The following is a 19,807-nucleotide window of genomic DNA, read 5'->3' on the forward strand; positions in this document are numbered from 1 at the left end:
CCAGTGTGCTGAGCACAGAATATCTTTAAAAAAAATTTTTTTTGGTAATTTGAATATTAAAATGGTTGCATCCTTTCATATGTTTGTTAACCAAATGTTTCTTCTTAAATGTTATTGAGCTCCTAAGGTTAAGAAACAATCTTTTTAATCACATGTTCTTTTTTCTTACATTTGTAGCCAAAGAAACTCTACCTGATTTAGTTTCCATAATTCCTGACACAGTCCCAAGTACTGATCTTCTCATTGAAACTACAGCCTCTGCCTGTTACACATTGAACAATATAATCCAAAATAGTTACCAGAATGCACGGGATCTTCTAAACACTGGGGGCCTCCAGAAAATTATGACCATAAGCGCAGGAGACACGTAAGTCCTCTAGCACTGCCTGGCGGTATCTCCCCTCTTCCCACCGCCAATCCCATATATAAATAATGTAGTGAATGCTCAGTCTTTGAGTACCATGGCCAAAAAATTAAGGTTGTAAAGCTGGGCCAGATCATGTGGCCCAGTCCTTGGTGATCAGGTAAGTGAAAACCTGAATCCTCTAAGCCAAATAGTTGCTCATTCTCTACTGAAATATGCAGAAATAGTCAAACTTCATAACTTATCTGAGTCATGCATTCCAGCATTTTATTGACCTAATGAATTGTTTCCCAGAGCCACAGCTGTGATTTAAGACAGAAGAATGTAGGCAAATTGGAGTCCTATGGACAAGGAATGCCCTTATCCTCACTTAGCTATGTGAAACCAGGGTCACCCCAGGAGAAGTAGGAGGTAGCATAACAAGAAGTTCTTGCTTCCTCAGTTTTCTTTATCACATCTCTTCCACCTCTTACTCTCTTTTGAAAGTAGAAAGTTTAATGCATGTAAGTCATCTCACATCCTTGTTTCTATGTCTTTAAATATTCTCCATTCTTAAAAAAAAAAGATGAAGAAGAATGTAACTAATTATTACTGTTAGTTAATTTAGAGTGGTGGGATTCCAAGGAGGTATGAAGATTATTTTTTCTCTTTATACAATTCTGAATTGTTTGACTTGTTAAATAAAGTTAGTTTTATAAGTGACCATAAAAGAAAACCAGTGTTATTATAGTCCAGACTTGTACTTCTAATGAGTTGCCAAGCAAATGGACTTTTGACTTGTAGTAGACAAACGTGTGCTTGGCTGCACAGGGGCTAGCATAGGGATCTGTGGTATCCTAGAATAAGCACATCCCTTCTCCCACAGCTCCACCCAGTTTAGCCCCTTGTGCTCTGTGATTTCCCTCTGGCAAAGTTCACAGGGAAGGGGGACTACATTCAGAGTCACACGATTAAAAAGAGCACAGTTAGAATGTCAGTTTCCCAAAAGCAGGAAATATTTACCTGTTCCCATGTAGCAGTTTCTCTGCCTTTGTGGAAAGTCATCTTTAACTTTCCTTTGTGGAAATAGTCATCTAAACTTCTAACCAAATCTCCATCGACAGTAGATGACTTTTTTTTAATATGAGTATTCAGACATAATAACAAGCACATGGGAATATACCATCACTTTTGGAAATTTCTTGTAGCTTAGCCAGTTATGGGGTGTGCTGTTCTGTTACTTCTTTGTTGTACTGAGTATCCATTTGGGAAGTTCTGTCTCAGGAAAAAAACCAACAAGGACACCCTACCATTGGGTCTGCTTCCTTGCTAGAGTGTTGCATAGCTAACCCATAATTTATAGACTAGCCTGATAACCAATCAGTCATCAATTACATTCCCTCTTTGAGTAAATGAGTTCCAAGTGCCAAGCAATCAACTTACAAACAGACTTTATAACACCTTTGCAGTTTAAGAACTTTCAATAGTAAATATTAGAGATCCATAGCTTTCATGGATGTCTTAATACTTGAGTTATTAGCAAGTCACTCTCAAAATCCCCTGAGATACTAAAGAATCTGTGAAGTGCTGATTTGACTTACCATCCCTATTATGCTGGTAGCTAGCTATTGAATGAGCCCAGCATGGGCTTCTTCATACATCTTTGCATTCTCTATTCTTGGTTGCATACTTACAAATTCCTATGATAGGAAAAATAATATCTTTTGTTTCTTTGTTCAAAGAAGAAAATACAGTCATGTGCTAATTCAAGTGATGGAAGAGAAAAAAATCTATGAAAGTAGTGATCTTTAGCCAGAAGCTAGAAGTTTGAGATGAATTTTAAAGAACATCAAAAACTAAGAACATATAATAATAATAATAAAGTTAAAACAAAAAAAAGAGGACATCCCTGGCTGTCCAGTGGTTAAGACTCCACACTTTCAATGCAGGGAGCATGGGCTTGATCCCTGGTCAGAGAACTAGAATTCCCACATGCTGTGCAGTGTGGCCAAAAAAAAAGTAAGGACAGTGTCAAAATCAGTGGTGACTCGGATTCATAATAGGAACACATTTTCCATTTGCTATACAAAAAAGCATAAATTTTTAAACTATTTTAAATGCTCCAGTAAGAATTTATTAATTTGAAAAAAATACATAATTCCTATATTCATGGAGTCACTAAGTTATACATATTTTTCAGTCATACTTTCATGCATTTGTCTCTATAAATATGCATTATAGACAAATATTTTCTAAAAATATAAAATATAAATACAAATATAAATTTTATTCTATAAATTCAAGGATTTATAAAACTTTTAAGAATATATGCCTTATAAATATCAGGGATTTGCTTAATAACTATTTATTTGTTAGCACTTTGCTAGTGGTTTAAAAAGATTTGAAAAAAACAAAAGTACCCACACGGCTCCTGCCTCCTAAAGCTCTCCATCCTAACCTCCTGTCACGGTGAGTGGCCTGACTTAATGGATGGCTCCTGAGCGACAGCAATTAAAGAAGATTTACAGAACATCCAGGGGCAGCATCCAGAAGCCTCACACATTCTCACTGATCATGGAAAAATGTCCTTTTCTTATTTTCAGCTATGCCTCCACCAAAGCAAGTAAAGCTGCTTCTGTTCTCCTGTATTCTTTGTGGACCCATGCAGAGCTCCATAATGCCTACAAGAAGGTAAGAATGCTAAAAAGAGCCAAGTAATAATGTCCCACTTGATTTGACCCTGGTGACAAGTTACTAAAACCTACATTGTCTTGTGCATAAATATTGCTACCTTTCACATTTCTGTTTGTTTATTCCAAAGGCTCAGTTTAAGAAGACAGATTTTGTCAACAGCCGGACTACCAAAGCCTACCACTCCCTGAAAGACTGAGGAATGTGGAAAAGTGCTCTCAGAAATTTACAAAAAGCCCCAAAGGAAAACACCTATTTTTCTACTTCCCAGCTTAAGAAACCTCAAAAAAGCATATCCTGTTTCTATACTTTTCTATTTCCATAGTCCTTGAATCCGTGAGTTTGACACCAGTAGGTACTGGCAACAGGCTCAATTTTACCCTTTACAGATGGTGGTCTTTTTGATCAGGGCTAATGGTGCATGGCCTTCTGGAATCAAAATATGAATTTATATGGAATGGACATTAACTAAGTAAATAAGGAAGAAAGCTGTTGTATCACTAGGGTTTTTAATTTTGACTCACATTTATATTCCTTTCCTGATTTCCATGTTTTGTCACTCACCTGTGTGTTGTTTCACCATTGAGCCATGAGTGTATTGTTCTGCAGTGTTGAAACAGAAACAAAAAATATTTGTGGAGCCGTCCAGGAGAAAATATAATGGCAACATTGCCTGTTTGTTTACTTTGTGCTTGTTTTTATCCTCTTGGATTTTTTTCTCAGCTTTTCAATAAATGTAAGAAATTTAGATCACAGAGCATGCATGACTATAAGAAGAAGAAATTGAAAGGAAGTGATCATAGAAAATTTAAAAATCTTTCCTACAATTTGAAATTCGGTGTTCCCTCTAAATAATAAATAGGATTTTTACTCAAGGAAACACTTCACCTATAACAACACTATTAAATGCAAATTACTCCTGACAGTAGTATTCACAATACTGTTTGCTGGACGTCAGCCACTGCAATGAGCTGGTGGAAGAATGGACTTTACTGTTTGGCTACAAAAGGAACCTAGATCTCTCAATCTGTTGGACAAGCCAGGGCCATGAAAACCCAGCTCATTTTAATGAACTACATTATCAACCAGCCTACCTTGCCCAAAATTTTAAAAATAGTACAGAACCACTAAATCTCATGTGATCTGCCTTAAGCCATTATTTTAAGTCAAGAAAACACTAGAGAAGAAAAATGAAGTTATGTTGAGGAAAAAAATGTGTCTAGGCCATCCAGAAATGATATATATGAGAAATGCTAACATTTAAAAGTTGACAGCATCATCTATTGGAGTCTATATTAAGTGTTATTTTAACTGGGCTGTGATTAATACCATTCAGATAGAATTAGTCTTCTTAACCATAATTCTGTTATATTTTTCTTTTGAAAAAGAATCTGACAATAGTTATGTCAAGAAAATAAGAAGGAAAAAAATCCTTCAGCTCCTTTTGGCCAGCAAAGTATGATAGGAAATAAATTGCCAGTTTCAATTTGAATGTGTACTTAAGTCTTTATTATATTTGGAACTTTAATTTTTTCATTTCAAAAGCTCAGTGAAGAAGACTAAGGTTACTACGTCAAAATGAAATTATTTAGGTACCAGTTTTAAAAATGCTGAAGAGAGAAATTATATCTCTTTTTCCAAAATTCTGATGATAAGCATTTGGAGTATATTTATTCCTCCAGATAATTAATGTATATTTAAGAAATTTCTGTGCTTTTAAGGCATAGTAGAGCCTTCAATAATATTAAACACAAAATGAGGCCTTGGTAGTTGGGTATATGTGACTTATTTGTGTATCTTGGTATCTGTGATATGATTGACATGATGTTTGAGTATTTGACTTATAAAGTTCAACTTTAATTACTAAGAGTTTAATAAGAAATATAATTGCTTATATTTCTCCCCTAATTAGTCCTAAATTCTTTACCAAGAAACACTTCCTGTAAGAAAGATGGGAGTAGCTAGTGACTAAAGATGGAGAGACATACAAATCTAGATATTGTTAGATTTTAAATTGAGTGGGTCTGCGACCATGAGAAGATAGACTAATGTTTGATCCCCCATGTCCTACTTTGTTTGCAAAAATCTCAGTACTTTACTGTCTATGAACACTTCTGAGGGAGATCCATATGTAGCTGAATATCACTTTGATCACAGGGCTATATACACAAAGCTTTTCTTTTCTGTGTGTCCAAGACTGTGTCCATGTCATCAAAGGGACTGAGCTGGACCTCTGCATTTATTTCTGCTAAAAGATCTAAAGGCCTTGCTGCTTTGTCAAGAATTCTTCATGATCTTCTGGGATAGGGGAGGTTGCTGCCCTGGATTTCTATTAAATGGAAACATTGTTAATACTTGATAGAAATAACCAAAGGGTTATCTGACAAGATAAAGAGGGGATTAATGTGTCAAATGGGAAAATTAAGCAACATATGTAGATAAACCATAAAACCAATCTAATCACCCTATAAAGAAGCAATTCTTTAGAAGAAGGAAATGGAGGGGAGATATATATAAAAACATGTATATATAATCTACATACTATAGTTACAAATGAAATTTCCTCTAAATAAAGTGCATGGAGTGAGGACTTCAATATGTATATACTTTGAAAAAAATTGCAGAAGCCTCAAATCACAAAATCTGAGGATTAGGAGGGAATTTAGAGGACATCTGGTCAAGTCCTCTTTAGAATATCTTCTTGTATCAGAAAAGATTCAGTTCTTATTAAGAGGACAGAGAAGGAAAATGTGCAATCATTCATTCAGTTAATGCCCAACATGACCCTGTAACTGGCCCATGTTAAGATTCAGTAACTTACATTTTAAAGTATTTGTTGTAAGAATGAAAACAGATTAAAAAGGAAACAAACTTTTCAAAATAAAATTCTACTTTAATGTTTTATTTATAGTAATACTGACAGTTTCATCTCTTAAGAAATAAACTTCAACCCTTTAAGGACTATGAGTAAAAGGAAAACTTTTTTATGGTCTGTTCAGGAGAGAAAAATCAAAATACCACACATTGGCATAGGAGTTGTTTAAAATTTATTAAGGGGGAAGCATTCTAAAAGTCATAGTCTGGAAGACAGTTTTAAAAAAACAGCAATATTCAGCCTGGAAGAAGAGTGTCACGTTATCTATCTTTAAATATCTGAAAGACCACAGTGTAGAAGATGACATGGTCTTCCTCTGACAGAGTAGAGGACACCCTAGGGTCAGTAGGGGGAGGCTTGTATGACTATCTTTGACTGAATAAGAATGGACATATGTTGAGCACTTCTCACAGCCTCCTCATAAAGTATATACTTTTTTCTTTTCTTTTTTCATTTTACGTGTGAAAATAACCTGAAGCAGAGAAAGGTTAGGTTACATTCCAAAGTGGCTTAGCTGGAAAATGCAGATGGGCCATGTGAATCCAGGTGAGATGGCTTCTCTCTGGGGGTTCCCCGGGAGCCAAGAATGCAAGACTGTGTCTTCACTCTGGGGAAATGTGGGGGCTCTCTTTGGTTTGTCTCTTGGCCAGTTAAGAGGACTGATTCTAGGACCAGCCAGCTTGAACTCAAATTGCAGTTGTCCACTTGCTGGGAGGGTAAAGGTTAGGCTTAGTTGGGGTAAAGTCCTTACTCTCTCTGAGCCTCAGTTTCCTTCTCTGTTATACATGAATGATAGGGGTAGTTACCTCATGGGATCACTTTAAGGATTGAATATTTTCATAACTATAAAGCACTTAATGCCTGACAGTATCTACAGAATAAACACTGACTAAATTATTTGGAGTTTCCTGTGTGGATGGGCCTTTGTTTTCCTTTTTTAATCTACTTATTTGAATTTCTCTTTCAGATAGCTTGATTTAGATAAAAGCCCAATCTTCCCCCCAGTCAACCATTTTATACACACACATAGACACTTATGATTCATCCCTCAGAAGGCCAGGTAGAATGAGGAAGATAAATATTGCCCAGACAAATGTTCCTGAAAGTCTGTTCTTCAGAACACAAGTTTTTTGGGGGTATTTATACATGTTACATGAGAAGAAATAGCCTATACTTAATAAGTTTGAAGATGGCTGAGTTATACAAAGATTGAAAAGATCTAAATTATAAGATTTCTCAGTCCCTAATATGCAGCATGCATTGTGAAACCTCTAAGAAGGAATAGAGTATGCTGCATGTCACCAATCTTTTTGAATCAATAAACCCCTTTTTTCCTAGATGATTATTGTAAACACTGTGACATCAGTGATCTGAGCTATAGTCAAGAGGGGAAAAGGCATTTATCTTATTCACAGTCTAGCCCAGGCTTCCCTGGTGGCTCAGTGGTGAAGAATCTACCTGCAATGCAGGAGACACAGGTTCAATCCTTGGGCAGGGAAAATCCCCTGGAGAAGGGCATGGCAACCCACTCCAGTATTCTTGCCTGGAGAATCCCATGGACAGAGGAGCCTGGCAGACTATAGTCCATAGGGTTACAAAAGAGTCAGGCAAAACTTAGTCACTAAACAACACAACAGTCTAGCCCAGTTCATCCAGCTAAAGCCTTGACTACTGGTAAATCAGACCTGGGCCTAATCATGATTTAGTAAAACCTGAAAATCAGTGATTTCAATAGATTTAGGATTAGTTCCTGAACATTTTGTCTTACTCCCACTGGAATGCTGCATCTGTGGATGGAAAGACAACTCAGAAGGTATAGATTAGTCCAGAGAAGCAGGCTGAGGCAGCCACAGACATTCCTTCATCTTGACTGATCAGACCTTCAAAGATCCCGCTTCAAGAGGCAATTAATTCTCTCAGAAGCCTGAATTTTGCTTGTAAGCTGCTAACATACATCTGGCATTTTTATTTTGAAGAAAAATGAAGTCCAAACTGTTGCAGATTTTCTTTGAATCACTGCAGGGTATTTTCTTATGTTTAAAAGAAGTTAGGGATTTCCATTTTCATTTAGAGTACCTTTCAACATGCATACACTGGACACTTATTCCTAGAGCTGTGGACCAGTGAGATGTACCTTTCTAAGGAAGCACTCACAGCTCTTGATGGAACTGACTTCACTGTGACACTGTCACAGTTTATAGTGCCCTTTGTTCCACCTGGGACATGAGGAGTCATCAACTGTGTGGTGAGAGTAAAGGCACTCTAGACCTATACAAGTCTTCTGGAAAAGATCTCTCTCATAAAACAAGAAATGATTAGAGTGAGAAGCAGAGAATTAATGAGAAAATACTTTTGTTTTTAGCCAAAATGGGTGAAGTCAGAATTGACAGCCTCTATAATAAGAGTGCATGAAAACTAGTATTTTGAAAATTGACACTATTTTCCTCAGGAACTTGTTTCTTTTATTCCTTGCTCAAATTGGAGATTTTTGCAGTCATAAATTTAAAAGATAGAAGTAATCTGTTTTAGTGGTATTGTCAAAACAGATTTTTAAAAGAATTAGGTGTGAACGTATTAATAGCATAGTAACATATTCCCACTCTTGGTGGCTCATATCTAAAGTGACCCAACTCTTCATCTCAGGTTGTGTTTCTCCTGTTGGAGTTTATCACTTAAAATGCTTCATTTTGCAGTTGAGTAACAAGAAAGTTCAACTCAAAATGGTTTACGCAGTAAATGTTTTTTGCTTAAGAAACAGAAATGTCAGGTTTAGGCTCAGATTTGGTTATTTAGCGATTCATTGCAGTCATCAAGAACTCAGATTCCTTCCATCTGCCTACTGGATCATTGTCACTGTATTAGATTTTGTCTCTAGGTTGATTTCTTCATTTTGACAAAACGGTTACAGCAATTCCAAACACCTCATCTTCACAGAGCGATGTTTAAAGGCCAGAAAAGTAAACATTCCTTTCTTGCATTCTTTTTTTTTAAATAAAAAATTTCCCAGAAGTTTCCATCAGACATCACTCATACTGTCCAGTGTTAGATCACACATCCATTCCTAACTCAATTCATGGTAAGAAAAATGAAACTACAATTCGTTTCCTAAACCAATCATACTTCACCAAAGGCAGGGGCTACCTTCCCTAGGACTCATGAATGGTGACTACTTGAACAAAATCAGTGTTTTATTGAGCAAAGAAAAAGGGGGCTGCAGAATAGTCAACCAACATTGCCTGCCTTATATAGAGACACTCAAAAAGAATTCAACAATTTTAGCAAACTGATTTCTTCTGACTTTCAAGATAACTTTTTTCAAATGCTACAGATTATCAACTATGGCTGTTTCATTGTATTCAGGACAAAGTTCATGAAAATTTATGGTTAAAGAATGATAGGTGAGCTAAGAACTGCAGTTAAACCAATAATCATGATTTCAAGGAGAACAAGAAAAGATGATGCGCAGTTGAACTACAGGGATGGAATAAAGTCATTTCAGAAACTACTGTGCCTCTTTTTTCATTCCTTACTTTTCTTGACAGTTGCCATTCCTCACCTTTAACTGCTAATTATGGAACACAAGTTGTACCTTCATTGAGCAGATTACCTTGGAAGAAAGTTGGCTTGAGCATCAGCTGTTTGGGTAATCTCCAGTTACTTCAATGAGACATTAGTTTAGCTGAGTAGAGAATTGGGGTTTGATTCTGACTTTACTTCTCAATGACTGTGTGACTCTGGAGAGTTACTTTAACTTTCTGAATGTCAATTTTACCTCACTGATAAAATGGAGTTGAAACTTCCTGATTATAAGATTGTTGAGGAAATAAACTAACATGATGTTTCCAAATGTCTGGCTCCTACTTAATAAAACATAGTGATTGTTGTTGTTCAGTTACTAAGTTGTTTCTAACTCTTTGCAACCCCACGGACTGTAGCACACCAGGCTCCTCTGTCCTCCATGATCTCCCAGAGTTTGCTTAAATTCATGTCCATTGAATCAGTGATACTGTCTAAACATCCCATCCTGTCACCCTCTTCTCCTGCCTTTAGTCTTTCGCAGCGTAAAGGTCTTTTCCAGTGAGTTGGCTCTTTGCATCTGGTGGCCAAAGTATTGGAGCTTCAGCTTCAGCATCAGTCCTTGCAATGAATATTCAGAGTTGATTTCCTTTAGGATTGACTGGTTTGATCTCCTTGGAGTCCAAGCAACTCTCAAGAGTCTTCTCCAGCACCACAATTCCAAAGCATCAGTTCTTCAGCACACAACCTTCTTTATGGTCCAGCTCTCACTTTCTTATGGGACTACTGGGAAAAAACATAGTTTTGACTATATGGATCTTTGATGGCAAAGTGATGTCTCTGCTTTTTAATATGCTGTCTAGGTTTGTCATAGCTTTCCTTCCAAGGAGCAAGCGACTTTTAATTTCATGGCTGCATTCACTATCCAAAGTGATTTTGGAGTGCAAGAAATAAAATCTGTCACTGCTTCTACTTTTTCCCCTTCTTTCTATCCATGCCACGAAGTGATGGGACCAGATGCCATGATCTTAGTTTTTTGAATGTTGAGTTTTAAGCCAGCTTTTTCACTCTCTTCTTTCATCCTCATCAAGAGGCTCTTTAGTTCCTCTTCACTTTCTGCCATTAGAGTGGTATCATCTGCATGTCTGAGGTTGTTAATGTTTCTCTCAGCAGTCCTTTGATTCCAGCTTGTGATTCATCCAGCCTAGCATTCCGCATGATGTACTCTGCATAGAAGTTAAATAAGCAGGGTGACAGTATACAGCCTTGTTCTCCTATCCCAATTTGGAACCAGTTTGTTGTTCCATGTCCAGTTCTAACTGTTGCTTCTTGATTCGCATACAAGTTTCTCAGGAGACGTATAAGATGGTCTAGTATTCCTATCTCTTTAAGAATTTTCCAGTTTGTTGTGATCCACACAGTCAAATACTTTAGCAAAATCAGTAAGCAGAAGTAGATATTTTTCTGAAATTCCCTTACTTTCTCCATGTATGATCCAACAAATGTTGGCAGTTTGATCTATGGTTCCTCTGCCTTTTCTAAACCCATCTTGTACATACAGAAGTTCTCAGTGCACGTACTGTTGAAGCCTAAGTTGAAGGATTTTGAGCATTACCTTACTAGCATGTGAAATGAGCACAACTGTGCAGTAGTTTGAATATTCTTTCTCATTGCCCTTCTTTGAGACTGGAGTGAAAACTGACCTTTTCTAGTTCTGTACAGTATTTATTTATTTGGGAATACCAGACCACCTTACATGTCTCCTGAGAAACTTGTATTTATATTTATATGTCTGCTTAGTTGCTCAGTTGTGTCGGACTCTTTACGACCCCATGGACTGTAGCCCACCAGGCTCCTTTGACCATGGGATTCACCAGGCAAGAATACGGCAGTGGGTTGCCATGCCCTCCTCCAGGGGATCTTCCCAACCCAGGGATTGAACCTAGGTCTCCAGCACTGCAGGCAGATTCTTTACCCTCTGAGCCACTAGGGAAGCCCATATTTAAATATATTTGTCTATAAATAATTTATAATAATATAAATTTTATATTATAAAATATATAAATATTAATGTAAATAATTATAAATTATTTTTATAATAAATTTTATTACTTAAATAATGAATAATTTTTAAAATAGGTGCAAATTTCCAGTTTTAAAGGAAATCAGGCATGGGCATAAAATGCACAGTGTGGAAAATATTGGCAATAACTAATATCTTCAGTGACACTGTAACTAGACTTATTTTGGTGATCACTTTGAAATGTACAGAAATACTGAATCATTATATTTTATATTAAGAACTAACATAATGTTGTGAGTCAATTATACTGCAAAAACAAACATAGAAAAAGAGATCAGATTTGTGGTTACCAGGGGCAGGGGTGGGAGAAAGGGGAATTGAATGAAGGCAGTCAAAGGTATAAACTTCCAGATACAAGATAAATAAGTACTAAGGTTATAATTTATAACATGATAAATAGAGTTAACATTGCCAAATGTCATATATGAAAATTGCTAAGAGAATAAATCCTAGTTATCATCACAATAAAATTTTTTTCTATTTTTCTATTTTATTCTATTTTGTACCTCTATGGGATAATGGGTGTTCACTAAACTTATTATAATATCACTTCATGATATACATAAATCAAATTAGTATTTTGTATACCTTAACTTATACTGTATGTCAGTTATATTTCAGTAAAACTGGAAAAATAGGAAACCACTATGCAATGTCACCTCATGGCTGTTAGAATGGCTGTGAGTGCTAAGTCACTTCAGTCGTGTCTGACTCTGTGCTACCTCTGGACTGTAGCCCACCAGGCTTCTCTGTCCATGGGATTCTCCAGGCAAGAATACTGGAGTGGGTTGCCATGCCCTTCTCCAGTTAAAATGGCCATCATCAAAAGAAAGAGATAACAATTTCTAGTGTGAATGTGGAGAAAAGTGAACCTTGTACACGGTCAATGAGAATGTAAATTGATATAGCTCATATATTAAAGAGTATTGAGGATCCTCAAGACATTAAAAATAGAACTACTATATGTCAGCAATTCTACTTATGAGAATATGTCCAAAGAAAATGAAAATACTAGCTCAAAGAGTTATCTGCTGCCCCATATTCATGGCAGCATTATTTACAATAACCAAGGCAGATAAACAACCTAATTCATCATTGGATGAACTGATAAAAGAAGCCATGATACATATAGATACTATACACGTATACTATGAAATATTATTCATCCATGAAAATGAGGAAATCCTATCATTTGCAACAACATGGATATATGGTAAAGGTATTATGCTGAGTGAAATAAGTCAGACAAAGAAAAATAGTGCATGAACTCATTTGTGGGTGGAATCTTTTTTAAAAAGAACAAGCAAACTCATAGAAAAAGAAACCAGAACTATGGTTACCTTAGGTAGAGGTTCAAGGGAGAGAAAGTGTAGGAAGGTTGTAGAACGGTATAAACTTCCAGTTATAAATAAATATTGTGGAAAAAATAGATAACATGATGACTAGTTAACACTTCTGTGTGATATATAGAAAAATTAAGAGTATATCCTATGAGTTTTCATCAAAAAAATAAATTTTTTCCTTCTTTTCTTTTCTTTGTATTGTATGTTTACGAGAAAATGGATATTTGCTGAATATATTTCACAATATATGAAAATCAAACCATGATTCTGTATGTCTAAAACTTAAACAGTGATCAATTATTTCTCAATAAAACTAGAAAAAAGTAGAATCATTATAAGAAATGGCAGCAGGTAGCCTTAATAATGGTCCTCAGACTTGAAAGGTTTTTGCCAAAAACAGTAACAAACAATCTAGTATTTTTCTTGGATTCAGAAAAAGAAAACTCCCTTTTGAATGCTCAGTGTTAGCAAGTAAACCTGTTACATTTCCTTATGACCCTTTGTACAACATATTCTGATGCCATCGGTAGTTTTCTTTGTCTGTACATTAACTGATGTTTATTGGCCTCAATGTAAGAATTTCACAATGAAAGATGATTTATAATTTGCTTCCCTCTTCATACTGTATTATGAAATACAAAGATAATGATAAGGAACATGCATATGTGAGCTCCATGCTGAAAGTTTGCATTTTCTTAGCCAGGAAGACCCCTGTTAAAGTCCATTTCCAGGACTAAAAAGAGAATTCAGGCTGAGACCTTCCCTAGGATATCTCTGTCTAGTTCTAATACAGCTAATGTAACCATAACAGAGATGAAATTTATAATAATCTTCACCATTTGGATAAAGGTACAAATAGTGCAAACCCCATTGTAAGAGCACCAATTTTCTTGACCCATAATTGCAACTACAATCTATTCCTTCAGTTCAGTTCAGTTCAGTCTCTCAGTCGTGTCCGACTCTTTGCGACCCCATGAATCGTAGCATGCCAGGCCTCCCTGTCCATCACCAACTCCCAGAGTTCACTCAGACTCATATCCATCAAGTCAGTGATGCCATCCAGCCATCTCATCCTCTGTCGTCCCCTTCTCCTCCTGCCCCCAATCCCTCCCAGCATCAGAGTCTTTTCCAATGAGTCAACTCTTTGCATGAGGTGGCCAAAGTACTGGAGTTTCAGCTTTAGCATCATTCCTTCCAAAGAAATCCCAGGACTGATCTTCAGAATGGACTGGTTGGATCTCCTTGCAGTCCAAGGGACTATTTCTTAGTCTTCCTATATTTTCAGTTTAGAGCTCTGGACATATTGTTGCCATCTTCTCTGCCCATAGGACTTCATTTACACCCTAAATGTTTTCAACTTGAGAGAATGCTGAACTGTATCTTTGCTAAGTACATTGACTTCATTTGAGGCATTAACAAGAATATGTTTTTATCCAAAGATGCACACCTGGAAGAACAAAACTTTGTTTCTCATCTGAACAAACAAGTCCAGTGAAAATGACTTATTTTTGCTTTTTGGGTTGTAAAACCTAACGTTACCCTTCTATCTTAAAGTGAATGTTACTTTGAAGCCAGAGCCATTGCAGTTTAGGGTGGAGTTTAGATGGATAGCTTACCTCTGTTATCTCACTGTGCCCACATCAGAACAAGGAAGCAATAAACCCAGAAATTTATTTGTCAAACATGAACTGATTGAATTTATTATTGAAAATAGTCATAATGCTTTAGTCTTAAAGATTGTATATTTCACATTTCCGTCACATATACTGCTTTATGTGATTTTACAAAGGTAAACTGGATCAACAAATGAATATATGAGTTCTCAAACAACTATAAAGCACTGTGCCCAGTATTGTAAAGGACACATTATTCACTCTCACATTCCTGGAAAAAATTGCCAATACCTATAAAACTTAAAATTACATATCCCCTGATCAGCAATTGAATTTCTAGGAATTCATACTACAGATGCATTTGTGCATATGTAAAATAGCATGTGTAAGATGATTCATGCAGCAGAATTTGTACTGGCTAAAGATTAATGCTATTGATCATCAGCAAGTATTGGTTAAACAAATTAAACAACAGACAAGCCGGAAGCAACCTAATTATCCATCAATAGATGAATGGACAAAGAAAAGATATAGATATAGATAAAGATATAGATATATAGGATCGGATACGATAGGATATTATTCAGCCATTTAAAAAAAGGGACTTCCCTAATGGTCCAGTGGTTAAGACTCTGAGCTTCCACTTCAAGGGGCACAGGTTTGATCCCTGGTTGGGAAACTAAGATCCTACATGCTGTGTGGCATGGTCAAATAAATTAATAAAATTATGCTAAAAAAAAGAATGAAATCTTGACATTTGTGGCAACAGCAACATGGGTGAACCTAGAGGGCATTACACTAAGTAAAATAAGTCAGAGAAAGATGAATTCCATATCATCTCACTTATATGTTGAATTAAAACCAAGCTCATAGATACAGAGAGCAGGTTGGTAGTTGCCAGAGGCACAGTTGAGGATGGGCAAAATGGATGAAGTGGGTTAAAAAGTACAAACTTCCAGTTATAAAATAAATGTCAGGACTTCCCTGGCTCTCCAGTGGTTAAGACCCCATGCTTCCACTGAAGGGGCCACAGGTTCAATCCCTGGTTAGGGAACTAAGATCCGGCATGACACACAGCACAGCCAAATAAAAAATAATAATAAAATAAATAAGTCATGAGAATGTAATGTTCCTCATGTGGCTACAGTTAGTAATACTGTAATGGATGTGTTACAGTTGCTAAGAAATTAGATCATAAGAGCTCTCATCACAAAAAAAAAGAACTTTGTAACTATGGTGTGTGCTTAGTCATTCAGTCATGTCCAACTCTTTGCGACTCCATGGGCTGTAGCCTGCAAGGCTCCTCTGTCCATGGGGATTCTCCAGGCAAGAATACTAGCATGGGTTGCCATGGCCTCCTCCAGGGTTCTTCCCAACTCAGGGATTAAACCCAGGCCTCCTGCATCGCAGGATTGTTTACCGTCTGAACCACCAGGGAAGCCCTATAACTATGGTGATGGATGCTAACTTATTGTGGTTATCATTTCACAAATTATACAAATATCAAAACATCATGTTGTACACCTGAAACTAATATAAAGTTATATATCAATTATATTTCAACTAAAAAAGAAAACGAATTAGGTTAATGTAAGGTCGGACCCCGGGGGCCATGATGGGCTGCCCTTCCTCTCCCTCCCGCCGGCGAGAAAGTCCCTAACGGAGGATCCTCCCAGATCCCAGGGACCAATGACAGCACACTCCGCCAGCTAAAGCCACCCTGCCCCAGCTGCATGAACCGCGCCGCCTCAGCTGCATAAGCCACCCCGCCCCAGCCGCATAGAGAAACCTATCAGCTCGCGACGCGGTGAACTGGCAACCTATCCAAACCCCCTTCCGCTAGCCCAGCCATCCCTCACAGCGTGCCTATATAAACAAACTTCCAACACAGCCCAGCACGCGGATTTCCTCAACCTGCCCGGTTTGGTCCGGGAACCCCGCCCGGGAGCGCTTCACCATTAAAGCCTGTTAAACATTTTTTAGTGTACTTGGTTGTCTTTTACCTAACAGTTACAGCTTTTCCTTAGACTATAAAAGAATAAGGGTGTTGCTCTTTCTGTACTGACTAGCAACTTTGCCAAGATACAATGTTAAATGAAAAAAGAAAAATGAAGAATAGTCATTATCAGTGCTTTATATGGTATATTTGAAAAGATGTGAAAGAAACTGATAGCAATAGCTGTCTTTTGGAAGAAAACTGGACCTATCTAAATGCCTCAAATTTGACTATTTAGGTTTTTACATTGATCCTAAGATATGGTGGCCACGTGGCTGAGATCACAGGCCTCATTATGCAGTGAAGAGTTACCCTTCTACTTCTTAGAGCTCCTCATATGTGTCTCTTCCCTTAGGTGGATTCTTGGCTTTTCTTGTAGCACAGACCCCAAACATCATTCTTCGCTTCCACCCCAAGTGGAAAAACTGAAGAAATTGAGACTGACTCCTGCCTCCAAGCCAAAGGAAAGATCTGCTTTTCTGAACTTGCCTAAGGAAGGAAAAGAACAGCAAGAAGCAATTGAACATACTGATGAAGAAAATAAAACAGACCTGATGAACAAGCCAGTGCGGAGATTTTGAAAGCAGAACAGCAATACAACAAATTCTGCCAAACATTTTTTAAGAAGACGTCAAAATTGATTGCCAAAATACAAAATTTTACGGTGACAACATTTGTTAACCATCCACAAGTGTCTGCACTGCTTGGGGAGGAGGATAAAGAGACAGTGCATTATTTGACAAGAGCTGAAGTAACAGAATTTGAAGATATTAAATCAGATTATGGAATAGATTTTTATTTTGATGAAAACCCTTTCCTTGAAAATAAAGTTCTATTCAAAGAATTTCATCTGAATGAGAGTGGTGATCCATCTTCAAAGTCCACTGAAATCAAACAGCAATCCAGAAAGAATCTGATGAAATGTTCAAGTCAAACACAGAATAAAGCCAGCAGGAAGAGACAGCATGAGAAACCAGAGAGTTTCTTCACCTGGTTTACTGTTCATTCTGATGTAGGTGCAGATAAGTTACGAGAGGTCACCAAAGATGATATTTGGCTAATCTCCATTACAGTAATACTTGATTCCTGACAAGGATGATGAAAAGGGGAAAGGAGAAGAAGGAGAAGAAAAAGGAGATGATAACAAAGAGGAAGAATTGGAAGATATTGTTGAAGTGGATGAGGATAAACATGAAGATGAAGATGATGGTGAGTGGGAGTAATGAAAGGAAGATTAAGGAGGAGACAAACGGAACACTAATGGATTCCAGTAGTAGTAGTCAGTCGTGTCCAACTCCTTGTAACCCCACAGATTGTAGCCCGCCAGGTTCCTCTGTCCATGGAGTTCTCCAGGCAAGAATACTAGAGTGGGTTGCCATTCCCTTCTTCAGGGGATCTTCCTGACCCGGATATCAAACCCAGGTCTCCTGCACTGCAAGCAGATTCTTTAATGTCTGAGCTGCAGGGAAGCCCTTCTTTTTTTAATTTTCTTCAGTCTGTGGAAGCAAGTTGCAGCCCTTTTTTTTTTTCCTCCTCTTGTGCTTGGTTGCTCTGTTTTTGAGGTCTCTTTTCTTCTTTATACCATGGTTTGCAACTTATTTTGGGGAATAGATACCTTGAGCAGAACTCAGTTGAAAAAAACTTTTTACCCTCTTTCTGTTCCAAATTCGTTTTAATCCCTTCCAGCCTCAATAAAAACTTTATGTGATCAACACCACCATGTTCTGTGAGAAAACAGAAAAATCTTCTGCTCCCTCAGTTCTGTTGGAAGCTGGAGGGTGCTAGCTCCTATGTAGTAGTGTACAGAATTCTAGCTTTTTCACTCCTTTCTCTGAATATTGGACTCAGAGATTACACTGTATATCTATGTGAATATGGACAGTTAGCATTTACCAACATGTATCTATCTATTTTTCTCTTGTTTAAAACAAAAGATATTTTTTTAATGGGGTTATATAGGTCAACAAAGTATGGTTTTGAAATGATTGGGTGAGTTAAGTGGACATTTTAATTACATGGCTTCTTCTCTGGCATATTTAGTTATACTGTTTAATGGACATATTTGCAGTATAAGATAACACTTTTTAAATAAAATTTTATCTTAATGAAAAAAACATAAAAATAGCTACCTTTCTAGGGAAAAGTAATAAATGTCTTATTTCTATTCATGTCTCTTTTATATAAATATTTTACATGTGGGAAATGCCAAGTTATTTTCCAATATTCCAGCCAATTAGTAATTATCCAAGACTTTGAGTGGCTTCCAGGTCCTTTCCACCTTGGGCTGAATCCAGGTGATGTCTAAAAGAAATCATTCTTTTTTGCTTGCATGTATATCTTGTCAATTTTTCCAGGAAAAATATTTTGTAAAATCAATGTAAGTGTGGGAATTCCCTGGCTGTCTAGTGGTTAAGACTCTCTGCTTTTACTGCTGAGGGTCCAGGTTCAATCCCTGGTTGGGGAACAAAGATCCTGTAAGCCATGTAGCATAGCCAAAAAAAAAAAAGAAAGAAAAAATCAATGTATGTGCATGTCTTTAAATATTAAAATGTGATGGAAAATAGATTCCCTGAGAGAAAACAAGACTGAGAATAAGAAGAGTGAGCAAAAGAACAAAAGTCAAAGAAAAAAAAAGAGAGAAAGAGAAATCAAGGATTAAGTTAGTTAAGGCTTGAAGTAAGAAGGGTTACATGTATGCAGTGAGAAACTAAAAAGTCATTATTTTTTTTTTAATCTTAAGAAACTTAGTGTCATTCTGAGGGTAATTTGGGATCCAGCAGCTGCAGAGAAAAAATCAAAAGGATAAGAATCTCTTAACATTTTATCCCCAAAGGAAGAGCCATCTTCAATACCTGAGAGACCACAAAAGAAATTAGGTAGAAAATCAGAGATTATATTCTAATAGTTCCTCTCAAATTACATGATTCATTCAATCAAGAATATTTATGGCAGCATTTCTAATCCTACCAAGATGGAATAACTGTTAGCAGACTTGTCCTTTCACTGTAAACAACTGGAAAATTAAACAAAAATATGTGAAACACTTGGTTTTAGACCTGAGACAACAGACATTCCAGAACTTTGATCACTGAGAGAAAGAATAAAATGAGTGATCACTATGATCGCTTCAACTTTCTGCCTGGAGGCATTTTCCAGTCCATAGCATGGGGAGGAAGGATCCAACCAGAGAAGAGCAGCTGCCAGCAAGTAAAGGGAGAAAATTATCCAGGAAAGTTTGAAAATTTCATCGTCAGTCAAGCAGTGAGACTAAGGTCCGTCTAGTCAAGGCTATGGTTTTTCCAGTGGTCATGTATGGATGTGAGAGTTGGACTATGAAGAAGGCAGAG

At 37.0% G+C, this 19,807-nt stretch overlaps 1 protein-coding gene and 1 pseudogene across 1 annotated transcript in view; both read left to right on the forward strand.

The window, feature by feature from the left end:
• The window catches only part of PKP2 (plakophilin 2), a 92,163-nt gene extending 87,643 nt beyond the window's left edge, over positions 1-4,520 (forward strand). The window contains exons 11-13 of the mRNA XM_018048314.1: positions 178-367; positions 2,947-3,034; positions 3,165-4,520. Coding sequence (XP_017903803.1) covers positions 178-367; positions 2,947-3,034; positions 3,165-3,233 — 347 coding nt within the window. The 3' untranslated portion in view covers positions 3,234-4,520. The remainder of the gene's footprint in view (positions 1-177; positions 368-2,946; positions 3,035-3,164) is intronic.
• Positions 16,721-17,698, forward strand: LOC102181103 (annotated as a pseudogene).

Source organism: Capra hircus, chromosome 5, assembly GCF_001704415.2.
Source record: "Capra hircus breed San Clemente chromosome 5, ASM170441v1, whole genome shotgun sequence".
Lineage (NCBI taxonomy): Eukaryota > Metazoa > Chordata > Mammalia > Artiodactyla > Bovidae > Capra > Capra hircus.